This window comes from Armigeres subalbatus, chromosome 1, assembly GCF_024139115.2.
Source record: "Armigeres subalbatus isolate Guangzhou_Male chromosome 1, GZ_Asu_2, whole genome shotgun sequence".
NCBI lineage: Eukaryota > Metazoa > Arthropoda > Insecta > Diptera > Culicidae > Armigeres > Armigeres subalbatus.
The window spans coordinates 314,084,690-314,104,970 of NC_085139.1; the positions used below are offsets into that span (position 1 = coordinate 314,084,690).

Genomic DNA, 20,281 nt, shown 5'->3' on the forward strand with positions numbered 1-20,281 from the left:
CGGAAGTTAATCCAAGAATTCCTCCGGAAGTTAATCTGAGAATTCCTCCGGAAGTTAATCCAAGAATTCCTCCGGAAGTTCCTCCGGGAATTCCTCCGAAAGTTCCTCCAGGAATTCCTCCGAAAGTTCCTCCGGGAATTCCGCCGGAAGTTTATCCGGAAGTTCCATTCCTCGGCAATTCCTACGGAAGTTATTCCGGGATTTCCTCCGAAAGTTCCTCCGGGATTTCCTCCGAAAGTTCCTCCCGGAATTCCTCCGGAAGTTCCTCCGGGAATTCCTCTAGAAGTTCCTCCGGAAGTTCCTCCGGAAGTTCCTCCGGGAATTCCTCCGGAAGTTCCTCCAAGAATTCCTCCGGAAGTTCCTCCGTAAGTTCCTCCGGGAATTCCTCCGAAAGTTCCTCCGGAAGTTCCTCCGGGAATTCCTCCGAAAGTTCCTCCAGGAGCACCACCGGAAGTTAATCCGAGAATTTCTCCGGAAGTTAATCCGAGAATTCCTCCGGAAGTTAATCCAAGAATTCCTCCGGAAGTTAATCCAAGAACTCCTCTGGGAATTTCTCCGGAAGTTCCTCGGGGAATTCCTCCGGAAGTTCCTCCGGGAATTCCTCCGGAAGTTCCTCCGGGAATTCCTCCGGAAGTTCCTCCGGGAATTCCTCCGGAAGTTCCTCCGGAATTCCTCCGAAGTTCCTCCGAATTCCTCCGGAAGTTCCTCCGGAATTCCTCCGGAAGTTCCTCCGGGAATTCCTCCGGAAGTTCCTCCGGAATTCCTCCGGAAGTTCCTCCGGAATTCCTCCGGAAGTTCCTCCGGAATTCCTCCGGAAGTTCCTCCGGGAATTCCTCCGGAAGTTCCTCCGAATTCCTCCGGAAGTTCCTCCGAATTCCTCCGGAAGTTCCTACGGGAATTCCTCCGGAAGTTCCTCCGGGAATTCCTCCGGAAGTTCCTCCGGGAATTCCTCCGGAAGTTGCTCCGGGAATTCCTCCGGAAGTTCCTCCGGGAATTCCTCCGGAAGTTCCTCCGGTAGTTCCTCCGGAAGTTGCTCCGGGAATTCCTCCGGAAGTTCCTCCGGGAATTCCTCCGGCAGTTCCTTCGAGAACTCCTCCGAAAGTTCCTTCGGGAACTCCTCCGGCAGTTCCTTCGGGAATTCCTCCGGAAGCTCCTCCGGGAATTCCTCCGGCAGTTCCTTCGGGAACTCCTCCGGCAGTTCCTTCGAGAACTCCTCCGAAAGTTCCTTCGGGAACTCCTCCGGAAGTTCCTCTAGGGACCTTCCTTCGGAAGTTCCTTTATGAATTTCTTCGGAAGTTCCTTTTGGAATTCCTTCAAAAGTTCCTTTAGGAATTACTTCGGAAGTTCCTTTAGAATTTCCTTCGGAAGTTCCTTTACTAATTCCTCCGGAAGTTCCATTAGGAATTCCTTCGGAAGTTCCTTTAGGATTTTTTTTGGAAGTTCCTCTAGGAGTTCCTTTGAGAATTCTTCTAGGATTTCTTTCGGGAATTTCTCCAGGAATTGCTCTAGAAGCTCCTTCGGAAATTCCTCTAGGAATTCTTTCGCATTTTTTTCTAGGTGTTCTTCCGAGATTTTCTCCAGGAATTCCTCCAGAAGCTTCTTTGGAAGTTTTTCCAGGAATACCTCAGGAAGTTCCTCCAAGAATTCCTTCGGAAGTTCTTCCAAGAATTCCTCCCAAAGTTCCTCCAGGAATTCCTCAGGAAGATTATCCAAGAATTTCACCAAAAGTTCTTCCAGCAGTTCTTACGTATATTTCTTCAGAAAATTTCTTCAAGAACCCCTTAGGAAATTTTCTGGAAATTATTTAAGAATCTGTAGTTGCAAAAAAAATCATCAGAAATTCTCCCGGATGTCCCTTAAATGCTTTTTTTTCAGGTATTCCAGGTAATCTGCCTATACACCTTTTTTGGATTTTTTCCTGGAACTTTCGAGGAATTCTCTCAGAATATTCATTTATTTAGACAACATCTAAACAGATAACACTGAATCAACAATTTAACGCCACAATACACGGTTCGCGACAGCATCTCTCCAGCTTCGAATGTGCCCCATGCTCGCCAAGTCGTTCTAGTGCTGGTCAGCCCACCTAACTCGCTGGGCTCTACGCCGTCTCGTACCTGCCGGATCGGAAGCGAATACCAATCTTGGAATATGCTACAGAAATCGAAACGCTATTTAAGAAGTTTTCTTGCTTTTTCTATCACAAACTGATCCAGCATTTTCCTCGGAAACTACTATTTGAGTTCTCACAGGAACTCCTCCAGAAATATCACCAACATTCCTTTAGAAATTCGTTTCGTTTGGGAAAGCTTCTCTTTCAGGAAAAAAAAAACCAAAGGAGTTTCAGAAAGGTTTCCCGAAGCAATTCCTGAATATTGAACAATGAAGGAATGGATGAAGATTCCTTCCGAAGTAATTCCTGAATCTATGAAGAAGTTTTGGATAAATTCTTGAAGGAATTTTGAATGGATTTCCACAACGAATTTTCCACAGAATTCCTACAAGAGTTTCTGAAGAAACTGAAGAAACTCTAAAAGTAGAAATATTTTTAAGGAAGCTCTTGAGGAATTGAAAAACCATTTCGAATTTCCAAACAAATTACAAATGAAATTCTGAAACAATTTCAGACCGAAACACCAAAGGAATTCTAGCAGAAACTTCCGAAGGTGTTCTTGGAACAATGTTTTAATTCTAGAAAAACAATTCCTACTTTTTCAGAAAGATCAAATGTCAGTTTGGCGATTGGAGCAACCGTTATGTAGCAAGGGTAATAGTGGCCAAGTTGGCCCTACAAACACATTTTCCTTCGACGTTTTCGCACCTTTTTCGCTAGAAATTTGCTCCATGCAAGTTGCAGTTCAGAAGCGAGCCTCTAAAACAAAGACAATAATAATAATAGTTACAGTTGTGGATAGCTTGCCATTCAATGATTTCTAATTAAAGTCGGAAACGAGAATAAATGTTTTGAATAATTGTTAGAGATGGGCTGGGGTTAAGGTATTGTTGAAACTATTGAAACACATCAAATGAATCAGTGGAAAATGTTTATAAGTGGAAAAGGGGAGTTTAGGGTAAGACGGTAAAATGCGCCCCAACTGGCCAAAACGCCCCTCTTTGATTTCTAGAAAACTATAACTAACTAAGGGTAACAATCAGTTGGTACCTTTAAATATTTGGAAAACCATCATACTATGTATATGTGGAAGTATTTTTGTATAACATAAGGAAAATGATATCAAAATACAAAAAGTTACAGTTTTGATGTAACTTTCTAAGTTTGTTTGAACAAAATTCTGGAGCGACGCTAGCATACTGTCCGCAAAACTTGCACTGGAACACTAAGTTGGTCAACAGCATAACGGACATTTGGCATAATTGTAACCATCGTCAAAAGTTAGGGTCTTTTGGCATAACGGACATTTGGCATACTTTTTTTTTTACGTTTGCTAAATGATGTCTAAGTGGCGCGGGAAACACCCCGGGGTAGTAAGTAGGCGTTTGGCCGGATTACGGCAATGAAGGATGTGATCCCTTCTTTAAAAGTGGACGATTGCATGGATTATGGCAATGGATGATGTGATTCCTTCTTTAAAAGTAGGCGCTTGTCCAGATTATTATAATGGTGGATGTGATTTCTTCTTTAAAATAGGTGCTTGCCCGGATTATGGCAATGGCGGATATGATCTCTTATTTAAAAGTAGGCGCTTGCCCGGATTAAGGTCATGGTGGATGCGATCCCTTCTTCAAAGGTAGGCGCTTGCACGGATTATGGCAATGGATGATGTGATCCCTTCTTTAAAAGTAGGCGCTTGCCCGGATTATGACAATGGTGGATGTGATTTCTTCTTTAAAAGAAGGCGATTTCCCGGATTGAGGCAATGGTGGATGTGATCCCTTCTTCAAAAATAGGCGCTTGCACGGATTATGGCAATGGAGGATTTGATTTGTTCTTTAAAAGTAGGCGCTTGTCCGGATTGAAGCAATGGTGGATTTAATCCCTTCTTTAAAAGTAGGTGTGTGGCCTGAATTGTGGCAATGCAATGGTGGATAGGGGCCCTCCTTAGCCGTGCGGTAAGACGCGCGGCTACAAAGCAAGACCATGCTGAGGGTGGCTGGGTTCGATTCCCGGTGCCGGTCTAGGCAATTTTCGGATTGGAAATTGTCTCGACTTCCCTGGGCATAAAAGAATCATCGTGCTAGTAGTCTCATGATATACGAATGCAAAAATGGTAACTTGGCTTAGAAACCTCGCAGTTAATAACTGTGGAAGAGCTTAATGATCTTCAAGCTGCGAGGCGGCTCTGTCCCAGTGTGGGGAAAAAATAACAATAAGAATAAGAAGAATGGTGGATGTGATCCCTTCTTTAAAAGTAGGCCCTGCCCGGATTATGGCAATGGTAGATGTAACCCCTTCTTTATAAGTAGGCGTTTGTCGGGAATAAATCAATGGTAGATGTGATCTCTTTCCCGAAAAGAATAATTCTGATTAATTTGGTTGCAATAACTCATATGTGACTTGATTGGTTTTAGTAACTCGTCTACGACAAGTGTGTTGCTTGAGTTTATAAAGTTAGGCGCTTGCCCGAATTAAGGCAGTGGTGGATTTGATCCAGTCTTAAGGCGCATGTCCAGATTGAAGCAATGGTGGATGTCATCCCTACTTTAAAAGTAGGCATGCGGCCGTAATAAATCAATAATGGATGTGATCCCTCTCTCGGAAGTAATTCTGACGTTTTGTTATTTCTTTCTTCCGGAAAATGTCTACCATCAGTCTAAATTTATCAGAAAACAGCCTCGACCTACTTTATCTATTTTATCTTTCACAGTTCGAAATTATGCCAAATGTCCGTTATGCCAAATGACCATTATGCCAAATGGCCTTTATGCCAGATGACCTTATGCCAAATGGCGTTATGCCAAATGACATTATGCCAAATGATCTTACTCTATATACAGTCGGTGAGTCAGTGGAAGCTAACCAAATAGGTTGTTGAGCAATTCTGTTCGTCCCAATATAATGCATATGACATTATTTGTATTATTAATTATTGTTTATATATGATTACATCACGAAAAAATTTTTAAAAACTTTCTATTCATATTTCTATTTTGTTTTGAATTAATGGGAAGGCAAAAACTAATATTATCAGTATTTGGGTATCTTTTGGTGAATTATTTCAGCTAGTTACTGTTAAATTCCGTAACGACCGAAGCCACTGAATTTAACGCAAACTTTTTGGATTTGCTGATGGTTCAGTAAATATCTGTCAAATGGAGTGCCAGTTCACTTTAAAGTTTCTTTTTTTTTTGCTGAAATTGGCTGATTTTCGGTGGAAAAAACTTGGTGTATGCACGTAAAAATATCTCAAACTCATTACTTTTCAGTCTTTTTGAAAAAAAAACTAAACTTTTTACAACTCTGGATACTTTTTTCCTCCGCCAGCATACCTTTACGTTAAATATCATTTTCTCTTTCTTCGATGCTGCTTTTATTGCGGAATCGGTCAAATTTTGTGTCGATTGGCATTTGCTGAATTTACACTCGGTCAACCAGCCCACACAAAATTCGGCCAACCTACCCCAATGGATGTTTTCGAGAACAATCACAATTTACAATCACAAAAGTATGATTACCCTGGAAACTGTTACAGCATTATTCAAGGGTTTTGAATACCCTTTCTAGCGTACCATGTTTTTGTAAATCTGATTTAAATTGGTTTGTAATACAAATACATACTACTTTACAACAACATAAATTTACTCACGTCGGTACATGAGCGGCCTAATGCTCCACCAAAATCAGATACAGATGTTGACCACCGTGCCCAAAAGCCTTTTCACCCATTAGCCAAAGTTAAATCAGTTCTGATTTAATAGTGTTTTCATAGCCATCGATGTGGTTAAAAGTTTTCGGCGACGTAGTCAATTTCGATTCATTTTCGACGGTGGTGGCGGCGTAAAAAATCACCCTGGTCGGCGCACAGGTCTAGTACTGATCACACACTTGATGCGAAATCTTGGCTACTATGGTTTATCAGTTTCCTTTCACTTCTGTTATTTGCTGCGACTGGCACATAAAGAGCTGAGCAGAATGGATACGTTTACGTGCGTTTTGACAGTTTTACCATGGGAACAATCGTTTGGGTTCCGTTTGGCGGTTCTTCTTCAATGTGAACAATTGTCCAGGAAAGATTTTGAATAAGTTCATGCTCATTTATTTATGCTGTTATTTTCAACCGTCCTTAGATTTCATACCACTTGAATATACTTTCCGTCAAATATGTCAAGATCGAATTTTATGATGACTGAGATAACAAATTTCTGCATTCGTCGTAATTGATTGAATTATTAATTACTCAGTTTAGACTGATAGTTGTCGGTTTCATATCATCTACAATATTCACCGATTTGATAAATTAATCAGTAAAGTCTGTCTCCGATGATTCACTTAACAGCATGCGCATTATGTTAACAAATTGAAATATTTGCAGCACAAAATACGGTCCTGTCGATGAGCCAAATAATCCGTTAGATAGAAAATAAACTCAAGTGGCATATAACTTGAGTTAACTTTGGAATAAGGACATGATTGAAGGAGCATTGCTTTATGCAAAGTTGTCGATACCATTCACAGAGGCATTGAAAATCGACTACTGACAGGTCCGACCACACATCAACATATTTCAGAACATGATAAAGTTAACGTAATGACCTTTCCTAACCATGCCATCAAGGTCCAATATTCGAAAGACAAGCAATGCATTGAATAATGCAACATTCTCTGGCCCATCACAATATTATGATTTATTATAATACATTGTTTTAAATTTCTGATGTTCCAGCGCCTGCATGAATCAATTTTCCCTTGTACATCCCTCAACGGATGTAACTCCACTGTGATGGTGGAAATCCCTAATCCCCATACTAAACCCCGCGCACAAGACACAACACTGCACAGCCAGTAGTGAGTGAGGCACAGCTTGCAGCTTGGAGCGACGATTCGCAGGGTAGTGGCAAGTAGGCAGCAGTTGCAGTTTTTGGCACATTCGCCCCAGTGGCCTTTATTACTGCACCATCTCTTGGAAATCTTGGGCGCAAGTGGGGAAAAAAATAAAATAAATCGCCCATCGGAAGGGGCTGTTGGTGGAATGGGATACTATTCCTTCATTCGGATGAAGTCAGAATCTAGTTCACAGAACGAATAAGCGAACAAACGACCGAACGGGGTCCTCGTCTTCGGTCGTTGATGGTCAGGCAGTTTAACCGTTTTTTTTCAATTCCAAACATGAGATTTCAAACTGGAACAATCCCAGCCTAGAGCCCTATGGTTGCAGCAGGATGAGTCAGTTTCAGTGAGCGTGAGTGAGCGAGAACGGCGGCAGAAGAAAACGAACTGCAAACAAACGCAAACGGGGACATCGAATGGGACCGTGCAGTGGTTTGCTTTGGCTCAGTTCCCGGAAGGTCGGTAGTGGATCCGGTCCGTCGGCATCGGTGGGAGGCATGGGTAACGTTTGTTCCGGAATACGTCTTACCGGTTTTTTCCTGTTTGCAGAAAATCTGTGATAAATATCTACACCACACATTTTATTCAATTGCCTTTACAAAAAGAATCCGCCGGAAATAAGTGGCAAGTGCAGAGTCAATAGTGGGATTATTATGAAGCAAGGGGTCCAACTTATAACAGCAACAGCGGGAGCAGAAGTAGAAGCAGTCGTGAAAAAGGCGATCTTAGTGAAAGAAGAAAATGAAGATGAAGAAGTGCTGAATGGTCGGAGCATGAAACGAAGAAACCAAGTTCTAAACGACGACAGAAGCAGCAACCATGGCCAACTTTGTGTGACGGTTGGTGGCTGTGGCAGCAACACCGTTAGTGAGAGGATTATGTAACGGAGGATAAGTGCTCACACAACAAAAGAACGCGCGGAACAAGCAAGTCATGTGGAGTTAAAATAGCCAATTGTACCAATTCAATCACTTCGCTGCTAAAACAACCAACTAGTACTTATATAGCAATGTAAAAATACCGAAATATAATCGTACGACCTAGCCAAGAATATCGACGGTTAGCTCTCGGAGCCCGTGTGAGAATACCGAATGAAACCCGTCCAATAACGAGTGCTATGTAGTGATCACACAGTAGAACAGATTGTGGAATTGAGGTAGGCGTCGGAAACAGAAAACCAAAGCACACTTTCATGGTCTGAGCTCGCAACACAACACAATAAGTTTCTTCAACTAAGTGCAAAACAAAAAAGTAACCAAAAGCTTTAAAATATCTATAAATGTAATTTCGAAGTAGAGAAAAAGAGGGAATCGAAAAATCACAAAAAATATTAGGTAAGAAAGGTGCTTTTTCTTAGCATTCCTACGTTTGTGCTCTTGCATCGTCGTCATCGTGCCGACATTTGAATCCCATGAAACAGGAGTGTGAAGTAAACAAGCATCAACACCGCGCCTTCGTCTCCGTAGAAGCCACCAATCGCTGACTGCTGGAAGTCACGTCAACCAAAAGCGGAAGAAGCGAAAAATCGAACCGTGTTCAGTTTGAGTTATTCTGTCAATACTCCTGCCAGTGCCCAAGCCGAGTTATCTCCTCCCTCCCGCTTTAACCCGTCTCAGTAGCAAAGTCAGCATGATTGAAAACCGCCAACATATTTCGGCTTAGTGAATTTGTGTGTCTGTGAGTGTGTTTTTGGACGAGTTTCGAGCCGACAACAACTGCAGCCCGTCGAGGGTATCGGAAAAAAGGTATTGTCTGACTAATCACCTCCGGTCCGGGGGGAGCCCATCATCAGCCAAAAAAAAATCCAATCAACCTACCAAAGGAAACACAAACATTCGTATTTACACGTCCGTGGCGTGGCATGCAATCAGTGAATAGCAGGGAGCAAAAGTTTATTGTGAGTTTTTTCCCGTTATGTGTGAAGAAACAATAACCATCCCAGATGATGACCATCATCATCGTCCTGGCTGCTGACCATCACAGCCAAAACTAAGCCCTCGTGTGTGCGTTGTGTTGTGCGAAGACACCAACCAGTAATAGTGAAAAAACCAAAGCAAAAAAATAATATTAACAGAGATCATAGTAGGCCAACAGTAGTAGCAGCAGTAGAGTCGAGGTCAGGTCGAGGTGGGATGCCAAGATGGCAGCCGTTGCGGGCCTTTACGGATTGGGCGATGACTCGCGTCATCAGCGCCAGCGACGGCAGCAGGCCCAGCAGGCGAACCAGGACAAAACCGACAAAACCCCGGACGGACTGAGCGAACCGTAAGCATACACTTACATATATGATTTCCTGTTTTATTTCTTCTCGTTTATTGGTAATCCAATCGAGCAAAATATGCCTTCGATTCTTAGTGAACAAATTGTTTATCCCTGGTTAATTCTATACGAACATTAAGAAACTTGCTGTCAAACTTAACCCCAATTGTAAGAATTATTGATTGTAATTTCATGTACCCATATTATTATACTTTTTTTCAGGGAAATTAAATCGGATTCCTTCACAGGTTCTATGCTGCTCTAAGGCGGTCATAGTGGTTCATTCATGGAAAAAATCTCTCCGAATTTCAAATAAATAGCTCTCCTCATTTCGAAAGAAATTCTCTCCGAACATCGTAAGAAATTTTTTCCGTATTTCGGGAAAAATGTCTCCAAATTTCGAAAAGAACTTTCTTCCAATTTCGGGGGAAATTGTTTCCAGAACCTATTTCCTGGAGAAATTCTCTCAGAATTTTGGGACGAATTCTCTCCAACTTTCGGGAAATATTTTTGCCGACCTTCGGATAAAATTCTTACCGCATTTCGGGAAAAAAATTCCGTGAATTTTGGAAGAAATTCTTATCAAGTTTTGATGAAAATGCACTTCGAATTTCGGTAGAAACTAATTCTCAGTAATTTGAAAGAAATTATATTCGAATTTCAAAAGAAATTCCCTTCAAATTTTGGAATAAATTCTTCCCGAGTTTCCGGAGAAATTCTTCCCACCTTTCAGAATTTTTTCCCTGAATTTCGGAAGTAATTCTTTCTGAATTTTGGGAAGAAACTTTCTTCGATTTTCGAGAGATAATCTCTCCAAATATTGAGAGAAATTTTTCTCAAAGCACGATAGAAATTATCTCCGACTTTCGGGAGAAATAATCAGGATTGCGACTTTCACAGTCACTTGAAAAAGTTGATCATTTAAATGCATTGCCATCGTTTTGATCCGAAAGTTTACATCTTAAGCAAGACAAGACCACAGTTGCTACTCTGTTATTGCCAGGCCAGCTATAATTACACAGAGAACCAACCGATGAAGTTTGGGACTAACATCATCTTCAATGTCTAAGAACTGGTGATCCAAAAATAAACAACACCAGGGCCGGCCGTGTCCGAATGCAGGTCAATTAAGGAATAAGTAGATGAATATTAACATGATAATCGCTTGGATAGAAGCTGACGAATTATCTGCACTTCCACAAGAAATCACTGGGATGTTGGATATATGGGGTAGGAAGTGTGACAACCCGAGCACGAGAAATTACCTCAGTAATACCTCATTTTGTTGTTGATACCATACTCTGTTATGAACTAGCTTTGCATAAGAGGTTAAATACCAGAAAATAATACCAAAAAATTATATGCAATATACTTTAGGCTTAACATGCTTAGGTAGGGGGAATGACGGCTTTGGCAGGTTTTGTTCTATTATTGTCCGGGGGGTTTTTTATGACTGATTTTGCTCAAATTTGGCCTAAACATTCTTTGCATATCAAAGAATATTGTGGCCAAATTTCATAAAATTCGGTCGACCATAACCCCCCTGCCAATAATAGAACAAAACCTGCCAAAGCCGTCTGTTCCCCTATTTCGATGCAAAACGAATAATAATTTGTGATGCGTTTGGTATTGAAATGCCTATGCATGTTATGCCTAAAGTATTTTGCATAATAATTTTTGGTATTATTGTTTGGTATTTTACCTCTTATGCAAGTCTAGTTCATACCAATTTCTGTTATCAAGGTCGTCTCTCCTGCTCGGGAAGGTTCGTTTTGGTAAACGGTATGCCGTGTATAGCGTGTAACGTGATTTTTTTTTAAACTTTATTAAAGTGTTGTGTAGTGTGATTGATTTTAAACAAACACATTCGAACGAACACTAAATATTTTAACTATCTACCACACAAAGCAGAACAAAATTTCGATGACCGGCTCACTGAAGAAAACACGTCCGCACTCTATACAAATTTTTACTTTCTGATTCTCTTCCGAAGTTTGAAGAGATTTCTTCCAAAAACCGGAGAGTACTTCTTTCAAAATTTGGAAAGATCTTGTGAGTGAGAAGCTTCTGAAATTCGGAAAGATTTTTTTCCAAAATTTAAAAAGAGATTCCCCCAAAATTCGGAGAGAATTTCTGCTAACGATCGATAGGAATATTTTCAAAACTCTAAATTTTTTCTAAACTTCTCCTAATAAAAGTAGAGATTTTATCCCGAAACTCGGTGAGAATTTCTCCCGAGATTCGAAAAAATATTCTCCTTAATTTGGAAAAAAAATTCTCTCCATTTTCGAACAGAATTTCCCACAAACCCAGAGAGAATTTCTCTCGAAATTTGGTGACAATTTTCTCCAAATTTGGAGACATTCCTAGTCCTACCAGAATTAAGAGAGATTTTTTTTGGAAATTTCCTGAAAGCCTGAAGGATTTTTCCCCAAATTTGGCTAGATGTCTTCCTGAATGTTGGAGAAAATTTCTTTCAGAGAACGATCGCGCGGTGATCAAATCACTCGGCAATCTTTCCCTTCCTATATGCCGTAAAGACGTGGCCGGCGCCCTTGTTAACTAAAAATATTTGAGCTTCCAAAACGTGTACATTGAGAATGGATCGCTAACCCCAAGCTCCATTAATTTGGTTCTCTGCGCAATTTCGCAAAATCTGGTCAATCACGGAGTAGCAACTAACAATTGTACGGTTATAATGTTCATGAAAGTCGAATCAGTCACAAGTCACTTCGAAGACTTCCCCCGAAATCCGGAGAGAATTTCTCTTGAAAGTAGAATAGATTTTTTGCCGAAACTCGTAGTGATGTTCTCCAAAGTTCGTGGAGAATTCATTGCAAAATTCGGAGTGAATTTCTCTCCAAATTCGGAGATAATTTCTCCCCAAAATCCGGAAAGAAATTCTCCAAAATTCAGAGGAAATTTTCTTTCGAGATCAGGATTGTTTTTTTTTTCAAATTTCGCGAGATTTTCGCCCGAAAGTCGGCGGAAAGTTCTTTAGAAATTCAGAGAGATTTTTACCCGAATTTGAAAAGGATTTCTCCCAATATTTTAGAAGAAATTTTTTTCAGATTTCGGGAGAAATACTCTCCAAATCTCTAAAAAAAATCTTTTCTTCATTTCATAGAAATTCACTCCGAATGCCGGAAGTTATTATCTCAGAGTTTCGACAAAATTTCTCTCCCTATTTAAAAAAAAATACTTGCGAAATTTAAGAGAAATTTCTTTTAAATTTTAAGAGAAAATCTCTCCGAATTTTGGAATAAATTCTCTCTACCTTTCGGGAGATTTTCTCCACGAAAAAAAAAGTTCATTGCATTTCGGAGAAAACTGCATCTTTTGGAAGAAATTCTCTTAGAATTAAAAAAAAATTCCCTCCCAAAAATCGGAATAAATTCTCCTCAAATTCCGGAATAAATTCCTCTCTCCTTTCAGAAAAAAAATCTACCTGAATTTCTGAAAAAAAAGTCTTTTTGAACTTTGGGATTTTTTTTGTTTGTTTAAAAAAGTTGATGTTTCGATCCGGAGGTTTGGATCCGTATCACGTGACTTAAAGCCGAAAGCCTGATTATTCCTCATTTTTTAAAATACTTTGTTAAGGACAAGCATCATAGAATCCAAAACTAAATTCACTCACATTATCAAGGGCACACCACTCAATAGGGAGACAGCGGTCAACTTTTGTTTTTTATTATTTCAGCTTTACTAATAGAGGTAATAAACTATAGAGGAAGATTGTCGCTGTCGTCACTGGCGAAACATCTTTTGCTGGTGAAGATAGGGCACTAAATTTCAACGGAGGAAAAATCAGTACGTTTTGACAGATACATACCCAACATGTTTGGGAACGATACGAAGGGAACCGCAGCGACAATCGACCTCTATAGTTGTTATCGACACAGCGTTCCTTTTCGCAAATTCTATGGGTTAATTTATTACAAACGAAAAGGTCATCAACCCAAATCTCCACATCCCAAAAGAAGGGACATATCTTACACGAGCGCAACAAGTGCGCTAGAATTTGCTAAGGAAAAAGGTTCAATTTCATCCTTCCCCGAAATAGCTACCGGGTGACGGCATTTAAACCACTTCGAGTGGAATACGATAGGGAGAGATCGTAGGAGAAATGCAATGCTCTTGCAATACAACAAGCACGCACAAGCTTAGGCGTGAGCGGTTGCGCCCAGCTGATAAGTGCATACAAGGCATTGGGCCTGCTTTGCTTAGGCGGCTAGCGCATAAGAAGATGGGAAAGTAAAAAGGGTCATAAATTTTCGACCATAATTACTCTTGCGTCGGAGGTGATGGTACGTCTCGTTTTGGTGGAAAGTAAACAACTGCCACCGCAAGTTTATTATAAGGGACAAACTGATCTTGTGTGCTACCGTTCCATGTAACGGGGCCTGAGAAAATGCACCGTCAGACCAAGGGACGATCACCCGGCAGGGTAATAAAATTCCCAAAAATAATCGAACAATGATAGCGCTGCCGTTCCTAATGCAGCTAGAATATGCCTTACTGCTGTTGGGTGCAACTGAGAATTTAAATGAAGTACCGCGTATGCATTTCTCAGGTTCGATTAGACTCCGTGATTTAAGAAAGTAATAAAATTGGAACGCGTGTTCTATTCTGGTAGCTATTCCAGGGAGATAGTTTTAGGAATTGAGACGTCAGAAATGACATCTCTTTCTAGCCTTAGAGTTAAGAGGAGCCCAGTAGGGCTCAATCTAGTATATAAGGAAAATCATTTCGTTGAATAAAACAGACTTTACCAGACTTTGTAGTGCGTTGGATCTAAACGTGTCTCATTTCTTCAAGTCTCACTTCCTTAGCCTTTGACATAATACTCTGAAAGGTGATATTGGCACCGCTCTATAGTCGGTAAACAGGCCCTTTCCAGTACTTATGTCAAACGCAGGATTGACTACACTATCCAAATAAATCTGATAAATTACAAACACTCTCGGAAGAGGATATTGACACCGCTCCATAGACGGTACTCAGGCCCTTCCCAGTGTTTATTGTTTATTAGATAATCTCATTAAGTTTTAGACTTGCTTCTAAAACTTAAGAGGAAAGGATTTTGTCGCTTGTAAAGGCGCTAGTTCTCTACGCGAATTCCATTTTTTATAAAGTCCCGGTACGTAAGGTCATCCTTCGCGAATAAGTTTTAACGCGACGTTAGTCGTGTCTTAACCATCAATTACTCTTTTGGACGCTACATCGGTGGTGTCCAAATTAGAAGTACAATAGTCCTTTCGTCCGCGACAATAGTTTATTACCTCTATTGCTTTGCTGCATCGCAGCATGCGTGCAATAATGAAAATGACAGTTGTGCGATCCTTTCATATTGAGTGGTGTGCCCTTGAATACGCTTGTGATTTTTTTTGGATTCCGAGATAATTGTTCTTCGTGATATTTTATTTTATGTTATGTTTATCAAGATTTCTTCGAAGAGATGAACCGGTCAAGGGCCGAAAATATATATAAAGATATAGGGGCAATGACGGCTTTGGCAGGTTTTGTTCTATTGTTGGCAGGGGGTTTTTAATGACTGACTAGGCTCAAATTTGGCCTAAACATTCTTTGCATATCAATGAATATTGTGGCCAAATTTCAAAAAATTCGGTCGACAAAAACCCCCCTGCCAATAATAGAACAAAGCCTGCCAAAGCCGTCTTTCCCCCTATATAGAAAAAAGATGTCTTTAAAATTTAAAGAGAATTCCTCCCGGAAGTCAGGAAAAAGTGTTCTAAATTTTGGAAAGAATTTTTCCAGAGATAAAGATTAATTTTCCCTAACATTCGTTGAGATATTTTGCCGAATTTTGAAGTGTTTCTCCCAGGATCTTTAAAGAATTTCTAACAAAATCCGGGAAATATTTTTCCCAAAATTCGAAATAAATTTCTCTTGAAATTTGCCTCGAGATTAAAAAAGATTTTCTTCCGAAATTAAAAAAGCGTTTTCCTTATATTTTTCTCAAAATTCTCCGAATTTCGAAAGAAATTCTTCGAATTTCGAAAGAAATTCTTCGAATTTCGAAAGGAATTCTTCGAATTTCGAAAGAAATTCTTCGAATTTTGGAAGAAATTCTCCGAATTTAGAAAGAAATTCTCCGAATTTCGAAAGAAATTCTCCGAATTTCGAAAGAAATTCTCCGAATTTTGAAAGAAATTCTCCGAATTTCTAAAGATCCGAATTTCGAATGAAATTCTCCGAATTTCGAAAGAAATTCTCCGAATTTCAAAAGAAATTCTCCGAATTTCGAAATAAATTCTCCGAATTTCGAAAGAAATTCTCCGAATTTCGAAAGAAATTCTCCGAATTTCGAAAGAAATTCTCCGAATTTCGAAAGAAATTCTCCGAATTTCGAAAGAAATTCTCCGAATTTCGAAAGAAATTCTCCGAATTTCGAAAGAAATTCTCCGAATTTCGAAAGAAATTCTCCGAATTTCGAAAGAAATTCTCCGAATTTCGAAAGAAATTCTCCGAATTTCGAAAGAAATTCTCCGAATTTCGAAAGAAATTCTCCGAATTTCGAAAGAAATTCTCCGAATTTCGAAAGAAATTCTCCGAATTTCGAAAGAAATTCTCCGAATTTCGAAAGAAATTCTCCGAATTTCGAAAGAAATTCTCCGAATTTCGAAAGAAATTCTCCGAATTTCGAAAGAAATTCTCCGAATTTCGAAAGAAATTCTCCGAATTTCGAAAGAAATTCTCCGAATTTCGAAAGAAATTCTCCGAATTTCGAAAGAAATTCTCCGAATTTCGAAAGAAATTCTCCGAATTTCGAAAGAAATTCTCCGAATTTCGAAAGAAATTCTCCGAATTTCGAAAGAAATTCTCCGAATTTCGAAAGAAAAATTTTCTGAATTTCGAAAGAAATTCTCCGAATTTCGAAAGAAATTCTCCGAATTTCGAAAGAAATTCTCCGAATTTCGAAAGAAATTCTCCGAATTTCGAAAGAAATTCTCCGAATTTCGAAAGAAATTCTCCGAATTTCGAAAGAAATTCTCCGAATTTCGAAAGAAATTCTCCGAATTTCGAAAGAAATTCTCCGAATTTCGAAAGAAATTCTCCGAATTTCGAAAGAAATTCTCCGAATTTCGAAAGAAATTCTCCGAATTTCGAAAGAAATTCTCCGAATTTCGAAAGAAATTCTCCGATTTTCGAAAGAAATTCTCCGAATTTCGAAAGAAATTCTACGAAATTCGAAAGAAATTCTCCGAATTTCGAAAGAAATTCTCCGAATTTCGAAAGAAATTCTCCGAATTTCGAAAGAAATTCTCCGAATTTCGAAAAAAATTCTCCGAATTTCTAAAGAAATTCTCCGAATTTCGAAAGAAATTCTCCGAATTTCGAAAGAAATTCTCCGAATTTCGAAAGAAATTCTCCGAATTTCGAAAGAAATTCTTTTCGAATTTCGAAAGAAATTCTCCGAATTTCGAAAGAAATTCTCCGAATTTCGAAAGAAATTCTCCGAATTTCGAAAGAAATTCTCCGAATTTCGAAAGAAATTCTCCGAATTTCGAAAGAAATTCTCCGAATTTCGAAAGAAATTCTCCGAATTTCGAAAGAAATTCTCCGAATTTCGAAAGAAATTCTCCGAATTTCGAAAGAAATTCTCCGAATTTAGAAAGAAATTCTCCGAATTTCGAAAGAAATTCTCTGAATTACGAAAGAAATTCTCTGAATTACGAAAGAAATTCTCCGAATTTCGAAAGAAATTCTCCGAATTTCGAAAGAAGTTCTCTGAATTACGAAGGAAATTCCCCGAATTTCGAAAGAAATTCCCCGAATTTCGAAAGAAATTCGCCGAACTTCGAATTTCGAAAGAAGTTCTCCGATTTTCGAAAGAAATTCTCTGAATTTCGAAAGAAATTCTCTGAATTTCGAAAGAAATTCTCCGAATTTCGTTGAATTTCGAACCAAACCTTCTAAATTTCCGGAGGACCATTCCTCCTTATTCCCGGTGGACCATGGTGCACAGTTTCACTTAGAGTACTACGCTGGCACTCGGACGATGATCAGCCGCCCCTAACATGGAGAACAGACGCTGTTGTGAGCCGATCCTGACATGGAGAACAGACGCTCAGTAAGATTTGCACCTCCGGAGAGGAGCAAACCCCCCTTCACTGTCAGCATACGACCATAGTTCCCACCGGGGTTGGTTACCCGATCTTCCCTAAGATTGCTCGTATCCCGGCCAGCACCGCGGGGAGGTAGGGATAGGAGTTGCTGGGTAAGAGGCTAAGGACCGCGAGATGGGGTCTATTTTATTCCTTCAGGTACGCGAAGTACCAATGGTACGCTTTACCCAGCATTTGCCGTGCCTAATATCGAAAGAAATTCTTCGAATTTCGAAAGAAATTCTCCGTATTTCGAAAAAAAATTCTCCCAATTTCGAAAGAAATTCTCCGAATTTCGTAAGAAATTCGAATGAAATTCTCCGAGTTTCGAAAGATGTTCTCCAAATTTTGAAAGAAATTCGCCTAATATCGAAAGAAATTCTCCGAATTTGGAAAGAAATTCTCCGAATTTTGAAAGAAAGTCTCCGAGTTTCGAAAGAAATTCTCCGAATTTCGAAAGAAATTCTCTGAATTTCGAAAGAAATTCTCCGAATTTCAAAAGAAATTCTCCGAATTTCGATAAAAATTCTCCAAAGAAATTCTCCGAATTTTGAAAGAAAGTCTCCGAGTTTCGAAAGAAATTTTCCAAATTTGGAAAGAAATTCTCCGAATTTCGAAAGAAATTCTCCGAATTTCGAAAGAAATTCTCCGAATTTCGAAAGAAATTCTCCGAATTTCGAAAGAAATTCTCCGAATTTCGAAAGAAATTCTCCGAATTTCGAAAGAAATTCTCCGAATTTCGAAAGAAATTCTCCAAATTTCGAAACAAATTCTCCGAATTTCGAAGAAAAATTCTTCGAATTTCGACCAAAATAACTGCTTTGTTCCAATTTTGCTTACATATGATTAGATGTTACTATCGCGGACATCAGTATCCAATACATATTGAAAGCTTTCAACATATTTAATTTATACCCACATATAATCCCTCATATTTGATCAATCTAACACATTCGGCTTAACCACCTACCCAACTCTGCGGAATCAGTGGATATTTATATTTTCGCCTCAATTATTATCTCCGTAAAATATGGCACACGTTTCCATGGCATGGTAATTTAGTATCATAGGTGCGTACAATAATCCCTGATTTATGCAAACTCGAATATGTTCCATTTGATTGCCGTATCACTTTACCTACACTACATGCGGCGGTGCCACTGCATTGCAAAACGCCAAAGTAATGTCCCACGGGCCATTGCGCTTCACTACGGTTCCGGACTGGATTGCTTTCGCACTGCCATAAATTCCGCATTTTAGTCGACTCTGGTGGTAGGAACTGGAACGATTTACACACTTTCTCCTACCCCCGGACTAGTGCCAGTGGAACTTTGGGAGCCGCAGCAGCCCGACCCTGGTCGTGTGGTACTGAGGCGCGTGCGGTCCGCAGGGGCTGCTGGCAGGATGCGAAACAATAAAAAACAACAAACAGCCATTCGTGTGCGTGGCGACACACTCATTCCACCACGCATGGCTTTTTCTGGTCGGAAAATATCATCCGCGGAAGCGGAAGTTGTTTGATCTACTCGCAACAGCAGCACAAAGCTCAGTTGCCAAATTATGTTTCTTTTTTATGTGAGATATTTTTCTTGCATATGTGAATATTATATGAGTAAGTGCGAGTATATTGTTATGAGGGTTTTACGAGAAAGCTTTCTAATAAGCAAATATTTTCAAATGATGAAATCGATAAATCGTTGGGGACATTGTTTATTTTATTCAACTGAAACCTTATTAGACTCTTGAGAAAAACCTTACCATTGCACTCAATTGCCGTACATCCACGAAGGATCTGCAAACCGGATGGATCCATTTCGCTCGCAGTGCATATCTTTTCTATAGCATGAACATTATAATAAATCACAAGTCATACTCATAAGACGAGTTAATATTATCTTTACATATAAGCATTTCTACCTTAACAGTAATGTCGTCTTCACTGTCTCGTACTTGACTCGACTTAAGTAATACCATATTAGTGAATATAAAGTAATAATTAAGTACAGCTTCTCTTTTCTAAGTTTGTTATTGAGAATTGAAAAACAAAAACCGTGCAAAATTGAAAATCCAAGAATAAAAACTTCATGACTCTGCAAGCAGCTAACTAATATTTCCTTTTCTTATCTCTTTTACAGGTACGTAAACTACTCGATTATAATTGAAGTATTTTGTATCGTAAGTAATGCGTATCAAGAAAAGCAATGAACAAATTCGAAGCATTGAATGCAGTCATGAAATTAGGATATTCTACGAGTTATGTATAAAAGAGACAACATTTCTTAATTTATGAACTCGATTTAGGCTAAATACTGTTCTGAATATTTCTCTGCTGTCTTTGTCATACCAGATATAAGATTATGAAGCCAATACAGATTGCAGATCTAAGATTGTTGATATCGTCAAACATAGATAGCTATTTGAATACATAGAACGGTGAGGGTGTGTTAAAAAAAATCGACTTTCGTTTACTGCATTGAAATGATATTGATTGGAAATACGATTTAAGATATTATTTTCATTTATTAAATTAAGTTCAGTTTGAAGACATCGAATGAAAAAGTGCTACAACTATATGGCGAATAACAAATCATTGTACTCGGATATGATTGAAGTTGTGAAAATAGTGAACATGTTCACAAGTATCACAATTTTCTCGAAATATTTCTAGCAAGTGTGGTGATCGAGCAGCAGGAGGAGCGGGAGAAAGTAACCTACCACATCGCTAAGTAAAAATAGTTTTGTGAAGTTTTCAAACAACCGCATCATACCCCCGCCAAGAGAGAAAAAGTAGAAAACAATCCAAAGCAGACAAGCAAAGGGACCGCAGTAGGTCGTTTGGCAGAGAACACGGCAAAAGTTCAAATTCAATTGACGTCATAGCAGGTTG

The 20,281-nt window shown here is 39.4% G+C and overlaps 1 protein-coding gene across 5 annotated transcripts in view; it reads left to right on the top strand.

The window, feature by feature from the left end:
* Positions 1-20,281, top strand: part of LOC134207942 (potassium voltage-gated channel protein Shaker) — a 428,172-nt gene that overhangs the window by 91,013 nt on the left and 316,878 nt on the right. For all 5 annotated transcript variants that reach the window (XM_062684025.1, XM_062684027.1, XM_062684028.1 and 2 more), the window contains exon 2: positions 7,556-9,271. In XM_062684025.1, the coding sequence (XP_062540009.1) occupies positions 9,147-9,271 (125 nt within the window). In that variant the 5' untranslated portion in view covers positions 7,556-9,146. The remainder of the gene's footprint in view (positions 1-7,555; positions 9,272-20,281) is intronic.